At 31.9% G+C, this 27,157-nt stretch overlaps 1 protein-coding gene and 1 long non-coding RNA gene across 2 annotated transcripts; one reads left to right on the top strand and one right to left on the bottom strand.

Annotated features, from left to right (window-relative positions):
* The first annotated feature begins 340 nt into the window (after positions 1-340).
* On the top strand, positions 341-26,816 carry LOC123655251 (V-type proton ATPase 116 kDa subunit a1). The gene is made up of 15 exons (XM_045591073.1): positions 341-421; positions 15,051-15,193; positions 21,038-21,214; positions 21,935-22,095; positions 22,584-22,764; positions 23,428-23,604; positions 23,699-23,911; positions 24,021-24,171; positions 24,257-24,630; positions 24,736-24,845; positions 24,925-25,052; positions 25,405-25,628; positions 25,751-25,979; positions 26,263-26,434; positions 26,587-26,816. Exons 2-15 carry the CDS (start codon positions 15,077-15,079, stop codon positions 26,681-26,683), a joined length of 2,511 nt encoding a protein of 836 aa, XP_045447029.1. The 5' UTR covers positions 341-421; positions 15,051-15,076; the 3' UTR covers positions 26,684-26,816.
* LOC123655252 lies at positions 23,381-24,265 on the bottom strand. Its single transcript, XR_006743361.1, has 2 exons — positions 24,019-24,265; positions 23,381-23,909 (listed from the first exon to the last, which is right to left on the bottom strand). It is a non-coding gene; the product is annotated as an uncharacterized LOC123655252 (long non-coding RNA).
* Positions 26,817-27,157: the final 341 nt, after the last annotated feature.

Genomic DNA, 27,157 nt, shown 5'->3' with positions numbered 1-27,157 from the left:
CACGCGATACATCTCATCTAACTCATCTTCCTTATCAGCTGATGTTTACGTGCAAATACGTCAGAGACAATTCTTCTTGTTGTTTAACCGTGTAAGTCGTGTTGTACGTCCGAACATTTGTAAGTATTTTTTTATTGTTTTAAGATACATAATTAAAGGACATAATAAAATTTTAAGATTTCTACTGATGTGGACAGGAGTAGCATTAGGCATAGCACGGGTATTTCGTTTTACGATACAACGTGGAGAATCATACCATCACTAAAAAAAATAACGTAATGATCACATCATGAAGTTACTGCCGCGGTCACATGCTCGGGGGCACCAACATCAAAGACAATTCTATTCAGTTTGTTCTCGCGCGTTCGTCGCGCTAAACGTGTGCAGTGATCTCACTTTGGCGCTCAAAACTCGATAACTGGTGCGTTAATCTTTAAACATACTAATCATTTTTAATATTAACTTATTATCGTTACTTCCTAAGGCATGTGTTTCTAGTTTGATTCTAGTTTAATTATATCATAATTGTGTTAAAGTTGGGCGTACGAGTTTATGTTTAAATTCTTGTTTATTATCAGTTAATGCTTTCTACCACGAATTAATTATTTTCTATATTTGCCAATTGTGCGAATATTTAATGCGTTTTTATAAGTGATATTTAATGTCTAATTTAAAATTGCGATAAGTTTATTATTCGTGATATTTTTACTAAATATACCTATTAGTTTGTCTGACTTTTAACTGTGAATGCACTTTGAACTGGTTGTAAATTATAAGGTTTATGAAAATGTATGTAAACGAGTAATATCATTTTATTATCCTCACACGATTTTAAAAGATGCGCTCGTTTTGATACTGTTTTTACTAACAACATTAATTAATATTAATCAAATACTGATTTTCTATATGGGTGTTTAATTATACTTATTATGTAAAATAAAGTTTGATTAAAGTTACGTAAAGTATAGGTAAACGATGTAGCAACAGGTCACATGCTTTCTCAGTCAGGTGTCAATCATGTGTCAATACAATACAATACAAATATACTTTATTGTACAACCAAAAACAATCAGGTGTCGAGTCGAGAGTTCGATTCTTGTCTAGAATTTTTATGATACACGTTTATATTATCCTTGAGTGAGTTCATGTGATCACTGCATTAAATGATACTAAACTATCAGACGTTAGAGTTAGAACAATGTGTGATAGTATGATGTTGGTGTAATTTAAGTTCTGAGTAATACTTATTCTAATTAAATATTCGCCGGTTAAGTAGTGAGAAATGTGGATACGCTTCACGCTTCGGCCTGTAATATCCCACTGCTGGGCATGGGCCTCTTTCCACATGAAGGAGAAGGATCAGAGCTTAATCCACCACGCTGCTCCAATGCTATAATTACCTAAATTTATTAAGGGGTGCTTATCATTCTTTGATACAAAACTACTTAACCGTTTGTATTGTGGTGCTTATGTAAATAGTTGTAAAGGTAAATTAATACATAGGCTATTTTTTATTCTGAAATTGCAACGCCAACCGCAAGGCACGATTAGTCACTACAAAATTAAGGAAGCAGTGTCGAGCATTTGTGTAAACGGTACAGTGATATTTTAAAGGTAAAAAACGACATGTTTTATCGAAAGAGTCTTGAATGAAGGTTTTATATATTTTTTGCGTGAAAACATAATAAGTGGGTTAATTACTTTAAAAGTAGTACTAAAAAAGAGTAAATTGTATTGTTAACATTGTATCTATAGGTATAATTATAAGGTACCTAGTATGGCTTTTGTTCTTTTACACACTCGTTATCTATATTATAATACACTATGGTCGTGATCGGAATAAATTAGTTCCACACGAATGCATGTCTGTTAACTTGAAGAAAAAAAAATGATCATTAATAATGCAACATCTTAGAACCTCTTCCTTTTTTAAATAAGGTATACTCAAAAATTAACCTGTATTACGGTTACGATCTGAACACATTTAATAAAATTGGTCATTTGATGGGTATAAATCAGCACCCTAGGTAAATTGTTCTGTTTGTTGAGTAGCAGCGGATGTCTATCATATTTTAGAACGAAACTAGAAGACGCAAGTTTTTTCCTAATTAACTGTTTTATACTAATAGTGGAGAATTTAATAGTGGCAATACCAAAATCTATTTAGGTAGACCATGGAATTATTATGTACTAGTTATACGTAGTAGGTACATAATAATTCCACGAGGTAGACATAGTCGCCATAGACGCAAAGTTCTGTAATAAGGAAAAAAAAATAGTGTAAGAAGTTAACTGTCATTAAATTTAAACTGATATTATGACGAAGAAAGATTTGGATTTTTTGTTTGTATTGATTAAAATTACGGATCAAATTTAAAATGTTTTTTACTAGTAGCATGTTGTCAGAAGCGTAGCTATACTCGTATACCTATTACGAAGAAAATGGAACAGTCAAGATTATGCAAACTTCACAGGTGAATCCACGGGCAGAAAGTTAATTTGATGTATAAAACAAATAGGATATATAAAACAGTTAATATCGAATATACCTATATTTCCTATTTTATGTAAGTTGTCCAAAAATTTAAAAATCTTTATAAAAAATGTAATAAAACAACACTATTGAATGATGTACGTATGTAGGGATATTTAACAGATAAAATTGTCTTAACTAAAAAGGTAATTCATCTTCATGTCATGTTATCTGACATTGCTTCGAAACGTCTCATTGAAGATAGATAAGTTTTATCGGTTGAGGAGCAGCACGTTTACCGTAATAACGACTTCTTATTCAAGTTTTACCAATAAGTGTACCTAAAATTCTTTTACATAAAGGCTATTGGAATTTTTCAAAAAATATATACTCGAATTTTGAAAAACAAATTCATTTTATTCAATTTTCTACAAATTTTAATGCTTTCTGACTTTTTTTTAATATTTATTTATGTATGTAATACTTTGATGCCAAATTAGAATTACATTAAAGGAAATAACAAAAGAATACAAACAAAAATATATGTTGCAATTATTTTTCCTTTAATCTGAAAAGTCTACTGATTTTCAATGTATGACTGATGAGATCACAAGTGTTCGCTGTTCTGCGCTGATTCTGATTGATGATGACCTAATCTGTGATGGGTGATCTTTATATAACATGGCATTACGTAACCACGTACTCTATAATAACACAATAAAAATTGCTTTTCATTTGATTTTTGTCCGTAAGAGTTCATCATTTATACTGAGAATTATTACTATCTTCTGCAGTTGATACAGTGTCACATTACTAGTAACAATATTAAATTTCCAAAACTGGATTCATTTTGTTTTATCATAAAAATTACAACAAATCACGTTGAGTTCTTTATTTTACACCAAAACTAAACAAAAGGGAACGAAAACGAAAAAAAGTGTGTGTTTCAGCTTCGACGTACGACTGGAGTTCTTCAGATCGACTGTCTAAATAGGCACAAAAAAGGCTTACTAGTCTAAGAAAAAGATTAATGCCATATCAAGTGGTAAATAAACGAATCAAATAACGCCGGGTCGGAACCCAGTTGGGTTATTAGAAAACGTCGTAACGCCATCTACCGGAACCCTATTAGGTTCCGATATAATATATTTTTTTCATAACGGGGGCCTCAAATGAAAATCAATTCTAAAAGAGTAAACTCCAAAAGGAAGGCTAATGCAATGAATAATGTATGTTACAAAGACATTTAACAATAAGAATAACATACGAAATTGTTTTATGCCACTTAGTTGTTATACTATCATGTACACTGATTGTATATCTTAACAAACATTTGTAGTTATAAAATGTGTATACGCCTTCGATTACATGTTACGTGCTTCATTTCACTTTTCTCCTTATCTTTTTAAGTAGGATATCATAATAATCAGTAAAAGCTATTAAACAAGATTATCTTCATAAATAATACTCGTTATCATTGTCTCGTAACATGTATTTGTCTGGTATAAAATGTTTTTGCACAATCCCAGTGACAGTGCCATTTTCTGTCCACTTAAAATCACCTAATTAAGGTAAAAACATTTGTAGACATAAGTTTGCAATTTTTATGTTAGAGACTGAAAATTGCTTTATATGATGCTAGACTGGTAGTTCATATAAGAAGAATTTTTGATATTCACAGCGTAGGTACTTTCCTTTTTAAAGAGATACACAAACAAGTATAACATTCTTCTATTACAATCGTATCAAAACCTTAAATAAATCATCGGTCGCAAATGTCATAGTAGTTGTTTCTGTGGTTTTGGTGTGCTGCAAATTGAACTGTGTATCATCATGACGTCATAACATAACACGGTATCATAGTACGGTATAGCTAAGGGGGCTTTCATAAAATACGTGAAATGTTTAAGGGGGGAGGGGGTCGAGTCAAATTTCATCTAATCTTACATTGGAGAGAGGGGCCTCGGCAAATATCACGCAAATTTTTTTTCTGATTGAAATAAAAAAAATTACTATTTGGGTCCATTTAATCCAGATTGTACATGCTTAAGATTTAATTTTAAGCAGCGTAATACAATTAAGATCATTCACTAATTCGTTCGAAAGGAAATAATTTCATTCATACTTCGACGTTATACATTTACTGACTGTCTGATTTGTTGATTGTGTCTGATAACTAGTCTTAATAAAAATTAAATAAATAAATAAATAAAACTAGTCTAATCTAATAAGTCTTAACTAGTCGTAAATAAAAGCACGAAGCATTTTTTTTTTCTTTTTACAATAACAATCCAACGCGTTTACGTTAGAAACCCACATTTTGAAAAATCTCACGTGAGATTGGGGGACGGGGGTGAAGGTTGAATAAAATCTCACCAGGGGGCGGAGGGAGGGACAAAAAAATTAAAAAAAAACACCTCACGTAATTTATGGACGCCCCGCCCCATAAGTGATTTTCCGGTAGCGTATCAATGAAATTAAACATGATCACAGGATTTTTTTTTGAGCTGAAACGTGTCCCATACATTTATTCAAATGATAGCGCTGTATATTCAAATTATTTTTAGTTTGTAATAACAGTTTCATTATATGTGACGATATTGATGAGAACATAGTAAACAAATTTAGGGGATAATTAATTACATACATTAATTAAAGTTGATAGTATATTAAAATCACAACTGATAAAATACCCCAATGAATAATACTTACCAAAGTAAACAAAAAAAAAAAAAAAAAAAATTAAATTGTAGTGACGTACGTCAGCGGTGCAATTATCGCTCGATTAAAGGAACGGCTGCGAACGGTTGTGACTAATGTACAAAACAAATATTTAGCTAAGGTTCGGAACGCTTAATTAGATATTCTTTACAAAACCTAAAAGTCGTTGACGTAAATTTTTTACATATTTGCTTTAATATGAAATATGACTAGTATATAGTCTCATTTGAAATTATCCCTTTTGAAATTTCAATTTTTTGTTTTCCTGTATTATCCCGCATTATTTAGACTAGTTTATGTCCTACCTGCATCAAAGTTTCGTATACTTAATAATGTATACGTACAAATAGTAATATAGTAAGTAATAGTAAGTAGCCAAAGAGATTTGTAAAGTTGAAAGAAAGTGTATTGTTAAGTAGACGAACAGCCAGACAGACAGACAGTTAGAATAATTTACTTTCGTATTTTTTAAATTATTCTAGTTATAAAGTTTAATAATAATATGTCAGTAATTGTTTAAAAATGCTATTTGTTTGCATTTTCACAAGTAAACTGCGTATAACATTACACATTGCTTGCGCTTTCGTGTTAGTTTAACAGTTACGAGTATTTCATAATGTTTATGTTATCGACGTAGGTATGTTCTCCATATCTCTGGTATGCTTGCGTTGTGTAACAAATACAATAGCAGAAACGAAGAAAGCTATCATAACATCTATCAATGTGCTTATATGAATTAATGTATTGTTAGAATGTCTCTTGTGGTTTTATGTAAAACTAGCGACCCGCCCCGGTTTTGCACGGGTGCAATGCTGATACTAAATGTACTACAGAATGTCTTTATTTATAGTATGAAGCTAGCTTATAGCATGGTTATTAACATAATAACAACATTCAAATATGCGTCGTTAGATTACACGTTGTTACAGAATGCGTTGAAGAAATAAAGGTTCACTGCTCGTTCCCCGTAGGCGATAGCGTGATAATTTGTAGCCTATATGTTAACCCGACTTCTTAATAATATTCGTGCCAAATTTGAAGTAAATCCATGCAGTACTTTTTGAGTTTATCCCAGACATACATACAGACAAACAGACAAAAATTCTAAAAACTATATTTTTGGCTTCGGTATCGATTGTAGATCACACCCCAAGTATTCTTTTAAAAAAAAATATTCAATGTACAGTTTTGATTTTCCTATCATTTTATTATATGTATAGATTTCTATTGGAAAATGTGAATCTAAAAGTTATAGTTTATTAGTTGTGGAGGTCCTAATGGCCTATTCTACTTCCTGGTGTTAAAGTTAATTTTGTAACTTAATTGATAGGTTAGTGTTTTGAGGTATTATAGGTAATAACAGGATAAGGTTTATCCACAACTGATGGTGAAATCGGCCCTAAAATTATTAAATTGAAAGTGAAATTTAATTTTCAAATTAAAAGAATAATACAAATCTATAAGATTGGACGATTAAGCAAAATAATTACTTTAAGTAAAATAAAAAATAAAAATTATTTCAATCAATTATGAAACGTTCTAGAAATATGATTTTTATATTTATATTTTGTGTTAAGAAAACTCTTACAATGCTAAAATAATTACTCATATGTCGTGACGAACGAAAAAAAACTAATTTACATCGGTAAGTAGCATTTATCTATAAAAACCCAAATAGTAAGTAATTAGTACAACGTAGATAGGTTTTGTTAATGTTTTGTAAATATCGATTTTTATTCAAACGAAGATGGAATAAAGCTCGAATATTATATCAATGCTTACATAAGTACCTATTACTTTTTTATATATACACGCTGTTAAAGTTTTTTTTTTATTATAATACTTAGAGTTTACTAGCTTTAGCTACTTTTTTCAATCTATGTGCCTATCTATATAGTGCTGCATAGAAATTATTTTCAGACATCATTGCTTATTTATCAGCTACGGTTCTATATACTTGTAATTTTTTTTATATGAAACAAAATTTTTCTTATATGTATACTCATACGCTGTGTATAAAATTCGAAATATTTTAATCGAATGAGTAAATATCGAATTACAAGCCTAGTGAAATTGTTCATAGCATAGTCTAGTACAATGGATAAATGTAATAATATGCGCCTGACGCTATTAAATAAATGCTAGATATAAACACTTTTTACTTGTGAAATGTAGGTCCTATTACACCGTGTGAACCGTTGAGTGTGAAGGTGGTAGTGGAACGTTATCCCTATGTCGCTTCTTACGACACCCACGGGAAGAGAGAGGGTGGCTATATTCTTTACGGCCGTAAGCATACAGCAGAATCTTATTCAAAAAGGGCAAATTTATTGAGATATGAAGCATTTAAAAGGCCATGATTGTGCATTATTAAATGTTTTACTACATCTATTATTTCATAAATATAGGTGCTATGTGCGAGTAAAATTCCTAAGTTTTCGCAACAAGTATACAGGTGTAAATAACCAAATTACCATTACCTAAACAATTATTATGCCGTCATCGTCTGATACCTGACGTTCAAAAACTATATTTAGTAACTTTACAAGTACACACCAATTGTTTATCGAATGCTTTGTTCGTGGTTATTAATACTGGATAACATCTTCAATATATGATTGTAGAATTTATATGCTGGAAATATTATAGGCGAAAAATTCTTTAAAATACACTCGGCGACTTTAAAATAGGAGCTGGCGGTTGCGGGGGCACATGGCAAACGATTGTATTGGCCATACAGATGTTTGCCGTGGTCTAGACGTTTATGGTTGCGTATTGTGTATGTTTCCGGACTCCTGACAGAGGAGATAATCCTGGAGCCGTTAAGTGTAAGGCGTTTATTATTATAGAATCATGGGAATTTTTATATATCGCATTTATTTAGCGTCGAATACTGGACTTGAAGTTAAATATAAATAAGAAATTGTAAATAATTGTGTTTGCTCGCAAACGAAAAAAAACCGACTTCAATTACATCGACAAGTAATACAACGTAGATCGACGAAAAAATAGTCAAGCAACTACGCGTTATCAAAGATTAGTCAAAAAGTAGTTATCAGATCTCAATAAAATTTATATGTGACCACATGATAAACATCAGCTTTCGATTAAATTAAAAATTATCAAAATCGGTACACCCAGTAAAAAGTTATTGCGGATTTTCGAGAGTTTCCCTCGATTTATCAGGGATCCCATCATCAGATCCTGGTTTCCTTATCAGGGTATCAAACTAGGGATATCCTCTTTCCAACAAAAAAAGAATTATCAAAATCGGTACATCCAGTAGAAAGTTATGCGGTATAATACAACGTAGGTCGACGAAAAAAGCGTCAAGTAAAAACGCATTATTAAATATAACTCGAAAAGTAGTTGTTAGATTTCAAATAAATTTAAATGGGACCAATTGGCACACACCACCTTTCGATTAAAACAAAATTTGTGGAAATCGGTCTACCCGGTCAAAAGTTCTGATGTAACATACATAAAAAAAAACAGTCGAATTGAGAACCTCCTCCTTTTTTGGAAGTCGGTTAAAAAACAATAAATTGTTACATGTTTACGCTTCTAATATAAAGTAAGAAATTTTGTGTCTGTCTAAGCACTTAGGTCTAATAATAATCATTTAAAGTAATGGTTAATAAATACTAATGATACATTGTTTGTGACCCTAAAAAATTAAAAATAAATTGAATAAAAATTTGCTGTCATATCATGATTATCGCTAGTGTTGACAATAGATGTGCAAATACACATTATTGCCACCCATATATGCCCAGTGCAAATAGAGTGCAGATATAAGTCACATATCGAATCCATATTAAGCTAGTTATAATTATATATCCGCTAAACCGCAATGGAGCAGCGTGATGGATCAAGATACAATCCTTATCCTATATAGAAAAAGAGGCCTATACTACAGGGGAAGGTTACAGTCTGAATGCTAATAAATTAATAAACACCTCTTGCTCGTATATGTCGGATATATGACTATGTTCATAATTCTTTAAGCGTTATAGTGATAATTTGTTTTTGAAAGAGTAACTTATTAGCTGTATCTGCATCCAGATTTTTTGTTAGCTTAATTATTATTAAAATGTATTTTTAAGGACTTGTATACTAAAACTATTTTAAACAGATTGATAGTTATAACATATTAACTACAAGCTTTTAGAAAATAAATGGATAAATAAAAACTTATCAATTGATCAAAGGTCATTATGTCGGAAGAGGAAAACAAACCGGAAATTGTCATGACAGCCTTCAGGGAGCATAACCATGAATTTTAATTTGATACGAATGTGTCACACGCAACTAGAAAAGTCGATCGCGGCCCGTTTTCCCGATCCCGACATTTAGGGATTGACGAAAAGCGATCCCTGGATCCCGGGATTTTTGAATTATACAAAAAAGAGTTGAAACACATCAAAATCACGCTTTATTCAGACTTTTACTTTTTTTAAATTGTAATCACATTTTTGAACTTAATAGACACTAGCTATAGCGTCGTTAACTAATCATTATAATTACTATTGAATACCAATTATTTAACATAGTATTTTGTACTGTAAACAATCAATAAACCTCAACACTTAAATATTAACATTTCACTGTAAGTAGCTAGTTACCTACTTAGTTTTTTTTTTTTTTTATTTAAACAGAAATATAGTAGTAAAAGTAGATATTATCAGCTATCAGTCAAAAAAAAATATTATTATTAAAATTAAATAATGAAGTATCTTTTTTTTTGGTATTGCGAAAAAAATGACATATAAACAACTGTCTATCACCTGCTTCTTAATTTTACGTTTCATAAGTGAAAAGAGGGCGCGCTTTTGGTTTTCCCTGTGTACATACATATTTTTTTTTTATAATTCGGATAGGTTAAAAAGTTATCTATCTATGAGTAATTATTTTATTTCAAATCCCGAAAGTCCCGGGAATTTACAAATGAAATTCCGGGATTTGAATACCGAAAAATGAGCCGGAATTTTCGATTTTCAAGATCCTGGGATCGAATTCCCTACACGCAACTCAGAACTTGAATAAAGCTTAACTTAAACTTTTTAACTCTTTTAAACTTAGGTACCTTTAATTTCGGCTTCAAAGTTTTAAATTTGAAAAATTATTTTTAATAAATATCATTAATAAACAACAAATAAAAACTAATTAAAGAAAATAATTAATTAAAAAAAAAATTAAATTAAGTTTAACAAAAAGAATTCTATTACTTGGAAGAGTAGATACTTAGGTACTTATTATTTTATTAACCGGCTTCCAAAAAAGCAGGAGGTTCTCAAATCGACTGTTTTTTTTTATGACAATTTTTTTTTAATCGAAAGGTGGTGTGTGCCAATTGGTCCCATTTAAATTTATTTGAGATCTAACAACTACTTTTCGAGTTATATCTAATAATGCGTTTTTACTTAACGCTTTTTTCGTCGACCTTCGTTGTATTATACCTCATAACTTTCTACTGCACGTACCGATTTTGATAATTCTTTCTTTGTTGGAAAGGAGATATCCCTAGTTTAGTACCATGATAAGGAAACCAGGATCTGATGATGGGATTACAGAGAAATCGAGAAAAACTCCTCGAAATCCGCAATAACTTTTTTCTGGGTGTACCGATTTTAATAATTTTTTATTTAATCGAAAGCTGATGTTTATCATGTGGTCACATATAAATTTTATTGAGATTTGATAACTACTTTTTGAGTAATCTTTGATAACGCGTAGTTACTTGACTATTATTTCGTCGATCTACGTTGTAATACTCGTCGATGTAATTGAAGTCGGTTTTTTTTCGTTTGCGAGCAAACACAATTATTTATGGATAGTGAGTGACGATCGCGTTTCAATTTTTCTATTACTAGAATAGCAAGGTCGAGAAAACAGCAAAATTATCTTTAATTACATAAATTAAAACGAAAAAAATGAAAATTTTATGAAACAAGATATATTTCCGAAAAAATTATAATTCAAATCCTTTATGTACCCTACTAGAATGTTATTTTTTGTGCTTTAAATGATTTCATAACTACCTTTGTTAAAGAAATAAGATACATTTGTGTCTACAATGGGCTTTTAAATGACATTTGAATATTTTGTTTTGAATATTGTGTTAACGTTACTAATTAATAGAACGCCGTCGTCAATAATATATTTGTATTTAAATGTGTTCAAGTAAATCCTAATGGTTTGGCAGTTAGCACTAACAAAACAATTCCTATTTATAAACGTTGTGTTTCTCGTCAATATGCGGCAAGCAATTTGGTGCTCATATAAATCGTCGTTACCGCTAGTAACAACTAACACCGGCATGAAAGTTATGTTTGTACCGTTTATTTGTTATTATTAAAAATCATGTCAAATCAATATTTTATACGATAACTACGTGATTACGATCTTTGTAGGATTGTCCGTGTAGGCTGGATGAGGATTGAAAATCGGGATATTTGGCGCGAACTTGGGGAGAGCCTATATCCAGTAGTGGACTGTAATAGGCTGAACGGGTTAACTGATTGACTGACAATATTTTAATGTAGGTATTTGTCGCTTTTAACTTTTATTTGCGACTAGTTGCCCCGGCGAACTTATTTGTCGTACCGAAATATCTTTTTAATGTATTTTTTAAATTTTTTATTCATACCAACCTTGTAAAAACCTACAAAACCTACCTACAATGTTACGTAAGTCTTAGACGAAGACGTATTCTTCGCGTTTCGAATATCAAATTTTACTTATGTCTGTTCGTTAATTTTCAAACGACAGAAACAAGTTTTACTTTATTAACCGACTTCAAAATAGGAGGAGGCTATCAATTACACTGTATTCTTTATGTGCGTTACCTCATAGCTTCTGAGTGGGTGAATCGATTGCGATGGTTCTTTTTTTTTCTTTTTTTTTATGTCACTAGGTCGGCAAACAAGCGTACGGCTCACCTAATAGTAAGCGATTACCATAGCTTAAAGACACCTGCAACACCAGAAGCATCGCAACCGCGTTGCCGACCCAATCCCCAATCCCCTCAGGAGCTCTGGTCACCTTACTCACCAATACTGCTTGAAAACAGTATTATTTTGCTGTGATCTTCTGTAAGGTCGAGGTACTACTCCAGTCGGGCTGCTCCATATTTTGAGCAGGAAATTCCTGCTGTGCCCTACCTCAGTTAAAGCCAGTCCTGAGTCTTGAGTTATCTCTAATATTGCGTATTTACTTGACTATTTCATTGACCTACGTTGTATTAGGTATATCGTATAACTTAATTGGGTGTGTCAATTTTGATTATTTTTATTTTAATCGAAAGCTGATGCTTGTCTTGTGGTCTCATTTAAATTTGATCGAGATCTGATGAGTGATGATGATGATGATGACGAGACTTTTGGAGTTATGTTTGATAACGCGTATTTACTTTTTGTCTACCTACATATGTTGTATTTCTTGTCGATGGAATTGCAGTCGGTTTTTTATCATTTGCGAGCAAATACAATTGTGTGTGTATAGTAAAAGTTGAACAAATAAATCAAGTATCTTTCCGCTAATCGACTGCCGATTTGTGTCAAATGATCCAAAAACGATCACCTTCTCGGAAATGGTTGACATCGTTTCTGACAAAAACAGCGCAAAGAGTAGTCATTGGCCTTGGGCTCGGTCATGAAACAATTCCTGCTTCACTGACGGCTTCATAGGCGTAATAATCGCATAATAGCTAAAAAACAACATTGTTCACAATTGCGGTCAGTTGTAATAAAACTTTTTTCTTTGTGCCGGAAACTGAAACAATAATAAAACATTTCTCTACAATCTATTTAAGTTATTTTTTTTTTAGATATTTGTTTGTTTAAAAAGATAAAAGCTTAAATCGACAATGTTTGAATAAAATAAATGTAGGTAATATTAATGATTACAGAAAGCATATTTTTAAATTACTTTTATTTTTGGTTATTAAAGGTACTATTCAATATCACCTTTCAGTTTTTTTTTTGTGTAATTTTTGCGTAGACATTTTTTTTTACTGCTGCATTATCTTAACGCCAATTTAACTATTTTTTTTTTACCAAGTTTTACAATACTAAATAATATAGATACATCGACATGACTTGTTTGTTAATGTTGGAGGTGGAGATATTTGATATTGCGGTTATATAAGCGAAATGCGTAGCAATCAACAACAACTCTATTAAATTATTTCCTGGATTTAATGGCTTTCCGTTGTGCTAGGGAATCACTTTTGATTTCGCCAATCTCACGTAGGATAGAAAAGACGTAACAACTCTACTATGATTTGATTATACCTACATATACCTACGAATACTTGTCTATACGTTATTCCGTATTGACTTGCACATCCCGCCCCATGAGTAACTTTACATTTACCTATGATATTTATAAAAATAATTTTTAAATAATTTTTTTTACTTGAATTTTAAAGTTGTAATTGAGTCTCATATTTGTAAAATATACATATAAATTTATGTATATTTTTTAAAATGTTCTGCTCGTCTGTGCACGTCACCAGACTACTTTATATTCAAAATTGGACTCAAATGGTGGCGCCGTAATTTAAGACTTCTTAAGCGAGTAGAAGAACGTTCAGTGTACTAGTTATTTAATAAATATCTCGATAAATCGATCTCATGCGTCGTTTGCGTTACGATTAAAGTCGTCAGCCCTCAGTAACAATTGATCATAACGATAACAATAACTGAGGCAATCATTTTTAACCTTGCAGTGTAGAAAGGTGATCCACTTGATACAATCATGCCCCCATTCCGATGGGTATATCTAGAATGAAAAGCTTCTATAATCAATTGCTAGATATTATAAGTGTCAATAGTTATAAGGTCATCAATGAAGGTTTCTAATGTAATTATCATTCTGATAGACTATTTCAATACATCAATTGAAATAAATTATAAGAATAACTATTACTTATTATAAAAACGGTGTCAATGTTTCTAGTGCAGACCAATTAGAATACATCTAAAACTAAATGTCTTTTCAAAAATTTCATAAACATTGTATTTTATTATTATTGTATTATTATTATTGTATTATTATTATTGTATTATTATTGTTGTATGTAATAATTTACTGATAGATATTATTTTTATTTCTATAACACTCAGATATCTATAAGAGTAACGTAAAAGATAAAATTCAAACTTTTCTCTATCAAAACAAACTGATTTACCCACAAATTAAACGTTTAATAGATATCACAATAAATTAAGTAGATGCATTCACGCAGTTCGTGTCTGTGCACTTAAAGTAATTATTAACATTCATTATAAATTCCATTATAAAACAACATTAACTGCATATAATACTATTAATCAAATAGCATCAGTATTTGTTTCGTCCTCTAGTATGGGTACGAAGTCGTTCAAGAAGCGAATACATTTCACGTGTCCATAAATTACAAATCTAATTATACATTGACACAATAAAAATTCGCATTGTTGTTTAAATGTGGAACGAATTGGTATCATTTGAATCAACTGAACCGCTAACACGTGTAGGTGACCACGATCAAAATTAATTTTTAGTGTTGCGTATTTTAAAAACGACAACAAAGACAACTTCATAACATTGATAAACCGCCGAAAAACGTTTTTTTGTAATTGAGCCCTAACTTTTAAATTTATTTCATTTTGATTATTTGTTTTTGTAATGTAACACTTATAAAAATTAATGTTTTGCCAAAAGAAAATCCACAAAGATCAGGTAAACATATAACTTAAATACGAATGCTTACTAATCTTTGATTTTTGTCGTTTTTTTACTTCACTTCATTCGTGAATTATAATTTATATATATATTATATATATAAAGAAATATTTTTCTTTTATTGAAGGAAAAGGATCAAAATAAACCACCAGGATGGGGGCGATGTTCCGGAGCGAAGAGATGGCGCTCTGCCAGCTCTTCATACAACCTGAGGCAGCGTACACCTCAGTCTCGGAGCTCGGCGAAACTGGCACAGTCCAGTTCAGAGATGTAAGTTTACTTACTTAAGTCGTACTTTAATATATTATAGAGTAAAATACGTCCCTCTGCCGAGTAAAGATTCCTTATCTTACAAAGAATCCTCTGCCCCCTAATCCCTTTGCCCTTTAATTTAATGAAAGATGCATAGTTTTCTTTACCTTCGAGCTTGTGCTAGACCTTTATAACTATTACCCTCGACCGCCTAATGTCGTATCACGTGTTCTAGTCGACTATCTCAGGTTTAGTAATATTCACACTAACTTCTAATAAAACTATTGTAAGAAGCATACCAAATTAACCATGAAAATTATATTTTTCTTACATGGATACTGTTTAGTAGCTAATATACGAAAATTCTTAACATATAATAAAATTGTAACGGATCGCTGTCTGTACATGGAAAATATACGAGAAAAAATATTATTGGGACCTTTATCAACGTAAACAGAACCCAAAACAATGATTGTTAGACTTTTTACCTATTTGTCTGTGCGTTTGTGCACGCTAATTTCAGAAACGACTTATCTGATTTAGATGCGGTTTTCACTAAGACATTTTGGTAAGCTTCACTTAACATTTAGTGTTTGTTTCATGTCAATCGGTTAATAAATAAAAAAAAATTATGGCTATTTAAAAAATCTCGTTGAACATGTAAATACCCACACGACGGTATTTATAATCCAAAAAACAAACCAAAAGATATATTCAAAAATGCAGTCCAAAGTCACTTTTCACACGGACGAAGTCGTGGGCTACTAGTTGTTATTATATTCGTAAAGATTGTTTTATTGGTATAAATCCGTATTTTAATTTTAAACAAATGATTCTCTTTTTCTCGATGTATTCGTTTAGAACCGTCTTAGACTCGCGATATGTTTTAAATCATAATATTTCCATTCATACGAACATTGATAACATGCCAATTAATCATAATAAACGCTATTCACACTTGAGTACCCACTTATCCTACTTTAGTTTCAAGGTATGTTGAAACAAAAGTATTCAAATACGAAATAACTTTTTATGAATAGGTACATATTGTTTTAAATTGTCTAAATACTTTTAGCTTTTCTTTAATAACCAAGCATGCTATTTAAATATTATACTTAAGATATACTGCAGGTATGTGACCTTGCTGACAAAATGGTATATAATATTTAAGTATTTTTTTTAATGTGTTAGTTATTATTTGATAGATGAGTAATAACTACTGTTTAAAGGGTCTTATTTTTCTGCGTTTACATTAAGTTTTTAAATAATGGATATAAAATCAATAAAAGTTTTGAACTTCAAGTACAAGAATAGAGTGATACATAAACCGATCTTAAATGAAAAATACAATAGCACGAAAAATAATACGGACATTTGATTTCATAAATAAGGTATATTCCAAGTTATATACATATATACGCAAGTATGTGGTACATATACCTACATATAACTTTTCCATAGGAGTCCGATCACAGAGTAGATGTTTATAATATTGTTCGAATGGTTCAGAGAAACACGTTCAAGTTATTTTACATTAATCTATATTAGCCATGGTTCGTAAAGCATGTCGCAAACTCGAAAGTGCAGATAGATGTTCACCTTGCAACTACCTTCAGGAGACAGCCGAACTTGCAACTCGCTCGCCTTTGACTAACGTGACTGATCGATCAAGTTCACGTAATTTGTTACGGACAAAACTATATAATTTACCAAAGTGACTTAAAATAAAACTATGAACGTTTTAAAACATATATTACGTAATTATATTATTTCATTTTTAATGTTATTTAGATCATCTCAATGCACATTTTAAGGAAATTCAGAAATATAACTACAATTAGTTTAATTTTGTCGTATTTAAACAAAAAATCATAAAACTTCTTATTAATAACCGACTGACTTAAAAAAAGAAGGAGATTCTCATTTGTACTGTATATTTATTGTGTGTGACCTCATAACATTTTACTAAAAAGGTATACCTTTTTAATAGCGATAAAGCCGCCTTTTGTACCTAATGAATATATTGTTAAAAATTTTCTTTCTTTGCGATGTATTACTTCTGTTTTTGGTGTAGATACAATAAAGTGTATTATTATTATTAATATTATTATTACTATACCGATTTTATTGAAAAAGAAATGAAGTAAAAAATTACTCGAAAGCTAGCTCTAGTTGCGATCTGATATTAAATCGAGATCGGGCGTGTAGTTTTTGAAATGTATTGTAATATACTTGTCGATATAAATTGGCAACAAAAGTATGTATGAGACAGCGAGTACATTTGAATGAGAACAAACGTAATTATTAAGTTTCAAATATTTAGTGTTTGAAACATTTCGTTGTCGTCATTTTTACCAACATACCACTGTTGCTTTGTTGATACTTCAACTTAATATAAGCGCGATTGAGGTTGCCAACGCATATTATATATAAAATTTAAAAAATAATAATATACTTTATTGCACATTTAAATATTTAAATAAAGAACAAAATTTACATTACAAGCAATTATAGTTACAAATTGTACAACCAGGCGATCTTATTGCTTATAGGATTGGTAAGTCATTGTCCCTATCTCTAAATCAATATATTTTTAAATAGGTATATTTCTATATTATACTTGATTCTGAGTTCTCTTTAATTTAAGATCTTTTTCATATTAAATATATTATAAAATTAGTCAGAAAGCTTTTTATTGAGGTTCTATATATATTACTGTATGAATTTCTTAAAAATCTCAAATTAGAAACTATTATCAAAGTCTGCACTTTACAAAATGTATGGTTTCGTTTTTGTGACTACACAGATACAGGTTTATTTACATAATTATAAGTACCTACTAGTGGTCACCCATTGGTCAAAATGCAAGCATAATTAATTTAAATTTTACGTTTGAAAATTCTTAAGGTTCTATTTTCAAAGACTATACTTCTATAATAATAAACAAAAGAGTATATATGCGTCTGTGTCAAATACATGATAGTATGTAATTTTTTTTATTGGTTTAATGTATTTTTTATGCATAATTAAAAAAAAACATTAGCATTCCGAACTCCTTATCTATATAAAATTTTAAGCTATTAGTGTGCGAAATTTGTTTTTTTTTTTTTATTATTACTCTTTTCGCTTTATTATTTATTAATTTTTTTTTTATTTGATAAAATTTTACTTTTCTTATTTTAAATCAATTATTTAAATTTTTAGTTACATTTTTACTTAATTTTGACTTTTTTTTTTACTTTTTTAATGTATTTGTGCTCTCATTGTGTTTGTTGTATGTCTGTAAGCAGTGTATGTGTCTCAAATAAATGTCTTTCTTTCTTTCTTCTTTCTTCAAATTTCATACTCAAGTTGTTGCTTCACGTATAATATATAGATAATATATAATAACTATAAAACTATTTAGATGACAAGTAATGAGACAAACTAGTGGTATTTTATGTTTTTGTAATTAAATAGCTACCAAACGTATCACATAAAATTTTGTTAAAACTAATACTATATTTTTATTTATTTTTTACCCACGTGTATTTTTAAATGATCAGTTCACAGATTCCAGTTCAGAGATTCCCACTCGTAAAAATTCACAACTTCTTTTGATAAATCGCTTCAAATTATTAACACTTACTTTGGGTTGTACAAGAATAGGTATGTAACATGTAGGTGACATGGGCCGATGTAAGAACTGTGTCCGACCATGGCAAGTAGGAAACAAAATAATTTTATATTGGTGATAACATGTTATTTTTCAAAATTTTGTTTAATTTTCTATATGAAACGCGCGGTTTCCAAATTGATAATTAAATTAATTGAGGATAATGTTTTTTTGGTTCACGGTATTCCACAGACGGTAATTTTAGATAATGGTCCGCAATTCATTAGTAACGAGTGTATATTTTTTTTCAAAAGTTATAATATTCCTAATGTTCATTTTACTCCGCGTTATAAGTAGGTACTCCTCAGGTTAATCCGGTTGAGAGATATAATCGTACTATTCTGACATGTATTGCATCCTTTGTGGATGAGGATCATAGATCGTGGGATTTGTACTTACCACAGATTCAATTTGCTATTGCAATGTGCGCTGAATGAAACCACGGGTTTCACCCCGTCCTTTTTGGTTTACGGCAGAGAGTTAGTGTCATATGGTTCGCATTATCTGGACTCCGATAATGTAGTTAATATAATTTTTACTCCTCGCGATTCTTACGCGGAGAACTTGGGCGGTTGGCAGTGATTTTTGCTAAAGTACAATTTCGTTTATATGCAGCTCATTAAAAAATAAAACATGATATAATTTACGCCGTAAGCCGGCGCAATTTAATGTTGGTGATTTTGTTTAGAAGAAAACTTATTTTTTTGAGGGACAAAGATAAGTGTTTTACTAAGAAATTAGCGCCGAAATTCATTAAGTGTAAAATTGTTGGTAAAAAGTCTCCTTTAGTTTATAGATTACAGGATTTAAATGGTAAAGATTTGGGAGTTTGGCATATTAAAGACTTGAAGTTAACGGTTCGTAATTGTGATTAAATATTGAAGTTTTTTTTTTATATACCTATTCGGCAATAAAATACTAAAATGTAGTTTTATTTTGTTGCGTAATTGGTAGCTGTTTGATGGATGTAGTGATGTATGAATTAAACTGGTAGTATTTGTTTTTTATTTTTTGGCAGGTAGTTGGTATTAGTTGCGATCTGTTAAATTTTGTATTTTGTTTTTTTTTTTTTTCTTTTTTCTCCATTTTTTTGGCATTTTGCTATAGACGTAAATTCTTCTGACAGGGGGGGGAGTAACATATAATCGATCGATGTGTCGATCTGGTTTGCCTTGTACGAATATTTATAAGCACATCCCAGCGGTCAAGCAACTGAGTTGTTGACCCTGGACAAACGGGATTCACTGGACAGACCAAAAACGCAATATAAATGATTAAAGCATACAACCGCATTTCAAAGGCCGAACTAATCGTCTAGTAAAAAACTTGAACAATATAACTTTTAAAATAGTTACAGCACTATTTTTAACCGACTTCAAAAAAGGAAGAGGTAACTCAATTAGACCGTTATTTGGAAAGGAGATACCCTGGTGTGGTACCATGATAAGGAAACCACGATCTGATGATGGGATCCCAGAGAAATCAAAGGAAACTCTCGAAAATCCTCGTAACTTTTTACTGGGTGTACCGATTTTGATGATTTTTAATTTAATCAAAAGCCGATGTTTATTATGTGTACACATTTAAATTTCATCGAGATCTGATTACAAATTTTGGAGTAATCTTTGATAATGTGTATTTGCTTGACTATTTTTTCGTCAACCTACGTTGTATTAAGTACTTGTCGATATAATTGAAGTCGGTTTTTTTTTTCATTTGCCTGCAAACACAATTATCTTAAAAAGCCTCTCTTGGATAGCTAGTAGAAGTGAAGGAATATGTAATCGTCATTTGTTAACGTTTTAATGTTATGCATAAATCCGTGCCAAGGGACCTAAAACTCAGCATCTGTCCGTCCGTTCTATAGTTTGTTAGTCTTTAGGTCTGTTTTTTGCTCGATCTAAATTGTCCGACCGACGACGTTGAATGCTTTGTATGAGAATCCAGTTTATAATCTCATGTTTGTAAGCATCGCGCAGTTATAGTAAATTAATACCATAATTATTGGGTTTTATTTAACGCCTAAGTAGCCTTTCACTAACACTTAATAATACATATATGACGCGAAGAGTTAGACTCCAAACTACTTTTTTCTTCCAAATTATTAAAGCCATTATACATAATGTACATTAGATATAGATAATACAAGTACCTAAGAATTCTTAAGAAAATGCTATACAGTATGCGTATTATTTTTCTAATTCCAGTTAAATCCTGACGTAAATGCGTTCCAACGCAAGTTCGTTAACGAGGTGCGTAGGTGCGATGAGATGGAACGTAAGCTGCGGTACATCGAAGCAGAGGTTCACAAGGACAAAGTGCATGTTCCACCAGTCAAGGACATGCCTCGCGCCCCCAATCCCAGGGAAATCATCGATCTTGAGGTACGTAAGGTCAAAGAGGTCATCCAAACTTGATTATCTAATGTATAAACCTCAAAATAGATTCGCTGTTGTGGATAATTTTTCCACAACAGCGACAATGAGATGATAAGAGAAAAGGTTAGAAAAAAAATATAGAAAGTAGTATCGGAATTTCTTGTTAAAATCGTAACTTCTAACTGGAATAGTTCGATGTTTTATTTAATAGAAGTAAATGTTTGGATACTATAATGCGTAATACTTCAAATAACAGACTCTACCTACTGACTAACTTTTGACTTCACGTCACGTACGTCAATCATTAACTAAAATTTTTAAGGTTTGAATAAATATTTTTAACTGTACAATTATAGTCTTTGATAAAAATAACTTGTTTACTAACATACATATTTTAAAATTGTTATGTACTTATTTAAAAAGATGTCTTACATAGTATGACAAAGTCGTTTCCCGCTGTCTGTATGCTTAGATCTTTAAAACTACGCAAAGGATTTTGAAGCGGTTTTCTTTTGTAAATAGAGTGATTCTAGAGGAAGGTTTATATATAGTATAGAGTTTTAGAGGTTTCTAATGTGGGTCGTAAATAAACACACTTTTTGCGCTTACATTGCAAATATTTATTTTATATTTTATATTTAGTATCAGCATTGCACCCGTTCGAAGCCAGGGCGGGTCGCTAGTACTAAAATGATATATTAATTGGTTTAACTAATTAATTCACAGGCGCATTTGGAAAAGACAGAAAATGAAATTCTTGAACTTTCGCACAATGCCATCAACCTGAAACAGAATTATCTGGAGTTGACGGAGTTGAAACACGTTCTAGAGAAAACCGAAGCTTTCTTCTCTGCTCAAGAAGAAATAGGAATGGATTCACTTACAAAGTGCGTATTATACGTTTGTAGTATTTTTGGTAATATGGTTTACTAGTTGTACTTCGCGGTTTCGCCCGCGTTAATTTTAAGGAAATAACAAAACAAAAACGTACTAAAATAAGTATCTATTATATAGCCTTTCCCTTCCTCAGTAAATGGACTATCCAAAAAAAATAGAATTTTTCAATTAGAACCAGTAGTTTCTGGGATTAGCGCGTTTAAATAAACAAACTCATAAGGTTTATAGTATTAAATTACAAAATAGTTACATCTTTTATAACATAAATTCAAAACTTGCTATTAAAACATTACGGAGGATTCAAGGAATAGAATGTACCTTAATATTTTACAATAAAAAAAATACTAGGTATCATCTATTTATAAGCCAAGTTCCAAGGCAATGGGGTCCAAAAGATTTTACATGAAAGAGTTAAAAATATCCATACGGCTACCCTCATATACTTTTGCAAATAAATATATTAACCTCACAAAAACAGATCTCTGATATCCGACGAGGCCGGCCAGCAAGCGGCTACTCGCGGCCGCCTTGGTTTTGTCGCTGGCGTTGTACAGCGCGAGCGCGTGCCTGCTTTCGAAAGGATGTTGTGGCGCATCTCGAGAGGAAACGTCTTCCTCCGTCGCTCCGAGCTAGATAAACCTCTTGAGGACCCCAATACGGTAAGTTAACAATTGCTTACTAAATAAAAATCGACTTTCAGTACCATTTTAAAGTGATATGGGATTTAAGTCTGAAGCAACTTATTTTTTAATAAACATATAAAATACGTTCAAAATTAGAGATGATATCGTGCAATATGCACGCAAGGGGAACGATTGTGTCGAAACGCTCTATTATGCTTCAGCCTGTAATATCCCACTACTGGGCATAGGCCTCTTTCCCCATGTAGGAGAAGGATTAGAGCTTAATCCACCACGCTGCTCCAATGCGGGTTGGCGGATAAATTCCCTACTATGAGTAACGATCGCTATCAGGTGTACATGATAACAACCGGGACCGACGGCTTAACGTGCTCTCCGAGGCACGGTGGGGAGACCCCAAAAGGACTGCACAAACACCCAGACCACGGCAAACACCTGTATGGCCAATACAAATGTTTGTCATGTGCGGGGATCGAACCCGCAACCGCCAGCGCAACAGGTACAATCCATGGCTGTAACCGTTGCGCCAACTCGGTGTCGAAACGCTCTATAATATTTTGAATTTTTAAAAAAAAAAAAGAACACAGTTTAAGTTTAATTATCAAGTGGTATCAAGTCAATTTCAAACTGAAAGGTTAAATAATGAATGTTTAATTAGAACCTCTTCATATTTATTTCTAGGGCAACGAGATCTACAAAACAGTATTCGTTGCTTTCTTCCAAGGAGAACAGCTTAAGTCTCGCATCAAGAAAGTATGCTCTGGTTTCCACGCATCATTGTATCCTTGTCCACCATCCAATTCGGAGCGATTGGATATGGTGAAAGGAGTCAGAACTCGTCTTGAGGATCTAAATATGGTGAGTAATACTCTTTTTTTAACTTTAAGACTATGTTATCTCTTTAAAAACCATTTTTGGTATTCCTTTAAACGTTTTCTTTTTTAAAAATTAGGTGCTGAACCAAACACGTGATCACAGACAACGCGTACTCGTTAGTGTGGCCAAGGAACTCGGTAGCTGGTCAATCATGGTTCGCAAGATGAAGGCAATTTACCATACTCTGAACCTGTTCAATATGGACGTCACGAAGAAGTGTCTCATTGGAGAATGTTGGGTACCAACTGCTGATCTACCCAACGTGCAAAAGGCTTTAGCTGATGGATCTGTAAGAACATTAAAAAAAATTATAAATAATGCTTCATAAGAAAAAAATCGCATACTACATGAAATTTGGTGTCAAGATTATTTAATTATCATATTTCTTTAACTTACAGAATGCATGCGGCAGTTCTATCCCATCTTTCCTGAACTGCATTGAAGCCGACGAAGAGCCACCAACATTCAATCGCACCAACCGTTTTACTCGTGGTTTCCAGAACCTTATCGATGCATATGGTGTTGCCTCTTACAGGGAATGTAATCCAGGTAAGAATATATTACCAATAGCGTCAATTCAATAAGTTTAAAAACCTTAATAAAGATTCGACTAATGTTTTTTCTCTTTTTCCAGCACTTTACACAACAATTACTTTCCCATTCCTCTTTGCCGTGATGTTCGGTGATTTGGGCCACGGTTTTATCATGGCGTTGTTTGGTGCTTGGATGGTTATTAAAGAAGTTTCGCTCGCTGCAAAGAAATCGAACAATGAAATTTGGAACATTTTCTTCGCTGGTCGTTACATCATCTTACTCATGGGCTGCTTCTCAATGTACACCGGTATCGTTTACAACGATATATTCTCGAAGTCGATGAACATCTTTGGTACCTCTTGGGTTGTTCCGTACGATAACGAAACGCTTGAATCGAATGCGGCTCTGTCTTTAGATCCTAAAGATTCATACATCGACCAGCCTTATTTTATCGGTATTGATCCTATTTGGCAGGTAAGATACTGTGACCTGATTAATATACATGTTATTATTATAAATAATTATTGCTACGTATTTATGACGATGATGATATTTTATAAAGCTTTTCGCGTTTTCCAGACTGCTGACAACAAGATTATTTTCTTGAACTCTTACAAAATGAAACTATCAATTATCTTTGGCGTCGTACACATGATTTTCGGTGTCTGCATGAGCGTCGTTAACTTCAAGTATGTCCTAAACACATAATATATCACTTTTAATTTACTAGTATGAACGGTTATATAATTTTGAATAACTTGCCAACAGTTTCTTCAAGCGTCGCTACTCCATCTTCCTCGAGTTTATCCCACAAGTAGTGTTCCTGTGTCTTCTCTTCTTGTACATGGTTTTCATGATGTTCTACAAATGGGTTGCTTACAGTACTTTTTCAGAGGGTAAGACATAAAATGTTTATGATTCTTATTTACTTTTTAACAAAAATTTCTCCTATACATCAACAAAAACTTTTAATCTTTTTTTTTCATTTTTGCACAGAAACGTACTTATGTATGATTTAACTGTGCGTTTATAACAATAGTTCTTGAAACGCGTTTTAATATTTAATTCATAAAAGATCGATATCACTTCATTTCACATAGATCTTAACTTTGCCAAAAAGGTAGAAGGGTTAAATAATTGTAACATATAGATACTAATGTATAGCCTCATTTATGAATTGTCCCTAAATATTTTTACTGTTCTTTTACATAATACGGGTCGTATTTATTAAGTTATTATTATTTACAGACATCGCCTATTCTCAAGGATGCGCACCTTCCGTCCTTATTCTTTTCATTAACATGATGTTGTTCTCAAGCACTGAGGCTGAGGGTGGTTGCAAGGAGTTCATGTTCGAAGGCCAAGGCACCATTCAACGCGTTTTTGTACTTATCGCCCTTTGTTGCATCCCTGTCATGTTGTTCGGAAAGCCGCTGTATTTACTAATGGCTAAGAAGAAGAAGGACAACAAGGTTTGGAAATATTCTTGAATTTGTATAACTGTTAGGCTTGATAAATTTCGACCGCTACGTTAAGGTTAATATGAATTACTTTAGATAATCTTGAGAGTATCAATAATTAATTTTTTTTTCAGCCCACACAATCCAATGGAAACGTAAACCAGGGCATTGAAATGCAGGAACAAACAGATATTAGCGAACCGCCGAAGGCAAAAGCTAAATCGTCAGACCATGACCATGACGACGAGCCATTCAGCGAGATTATGATCCATCAAGCTATCCACACCATAGAATATGTTCTCAGTACCATTTCCCACACAGCTTCCTACCTACGTTTGTGGGCCCTGTCACTAGCGCACGCAGGTAAATACGCTTATTTCTTCATATATGCCATATATGTTAGTAATGTGTTTGTTTCTCAAGTTAAAGAAGGTTCTCGCAAGACTATCATTCGAACTTGGCCAAGGACATCCAATATCTTAATCGAGAAGAAAATAAAAGGCAAGAAATATTAATTTTAAGTAAATTTGTCATTTCCCTTTTAACTTCAATTAACTTACTTTCAAAGGAGGCTGGTTATTTATATCAGAAATTCTTTGGAAAAATATTTATTAGAGTTCTTAACTCGGCATTTTTATTCCCACAGAATTATCCGAAGTACTGTGGAGTATGGTGCTCAGGTTCGGACTGACGGACCACAATTATGTGGGGGCTATCAAGCTTTACGTGGCGTTCTTCTTCTGGTCACTGTTCACACTCGCCATCCTGGTCATGATGGAAGGACTTTCGGCCTTCTTGCACACACTGCGTTTGCACTGGTATACACGTTATTTTTTTTGTAACTTTTAATTTTTCAAATTTTGAAGCAATTTTTATGAAGACATTAGTTGTTGTTTTATTTCGTAAAAATGTTAGACTATTTCATGATGAAAATGTTCATGCTATAAGATTATTAACATTTTTATTTCAGGGTCGAGTTCATGAGCAAATTCTACGCTGGTCTGGGTTACGTCTTCCAGCCATTCTGCTTCAAGACTATTCTCGAACAAGAAGAAAATGAAGATTAAAGTTTCAGAAACAAAAAAAAAAAAAAATCAAATGATGTAGTTTAGATTGCAACAGTATTCGCATACATTTTGTTTGCAAATAGGTGCAAAGGTCACAATGCATAGATGTTAAATAAAGTATTTTTGCGTTTAACTTGTCTTTTATTTAAGCTGTGTTGTAACAAATAAAAATGAGAAGTTTCCCAATTGCCTACTTATTATGTCATTTAAATCTATCAAGGAATCGAAAGCATAATTTTGTTTGTTTGCAAACGAAAAAATAGTACGTAAATAAGCATTATTAGAGATACTCAAAAAGTACTCGTCATATCTTAATCAAGCATCAGCTTTCGATTAAAAAAAGAATCATCAAAAGCGGTGACCCAGTAAAAAGTTATGGGGTTACACACAGAAAAAACTCGAATTGAGAACCTCCTCCTTTTTTGAATTCGGTTAAAAATGAAACTACCCATAAAAAATAATGTAAATGTTAAA

The sequence above is a fragment of the Melitaea cinxia genome, chromosome 7 (genome assembly GCF_905220565.1).
Source record: "Melitaea cinxia chromosome 7, ilMelCinx1.1, whole genome shotgun sequence".
Classification (NCBI taxonomy): Eukaryota; Metazoa; Arthropoda; class Insecta; order Lepidoptera; family Nymphalidae; genus Melitaea; species Melitaea cinxia.
This window is presented reverse-complemented; position numbering and strand designations above follow the sequence as displayed.

Bases quoted from the DNA above. Each gene is read 5' to 3' on its own strand.
- LOC123655251 (XM_045591073.1), top strand. From the start codon at position 15,077: ATGGGGGCGATGTTCCGGAGCGAAGAGATGGCGCTCTGCCAGCTCTTC. The intron at 23,605-23,698 runs GTGAGTAATACT...TTTAAAAATTAG, and splicing joins GTCTTGAGGATCTAAATATG to GTGCTGAACCAAACACGTGA. The intron at 26,435-26,586 runs GTATACACGTTA...TTTTTATTTCAG, and splicing joins CACACACTGCGTTTGCACTG to GGTCGAGTTCATGAGCAAAT.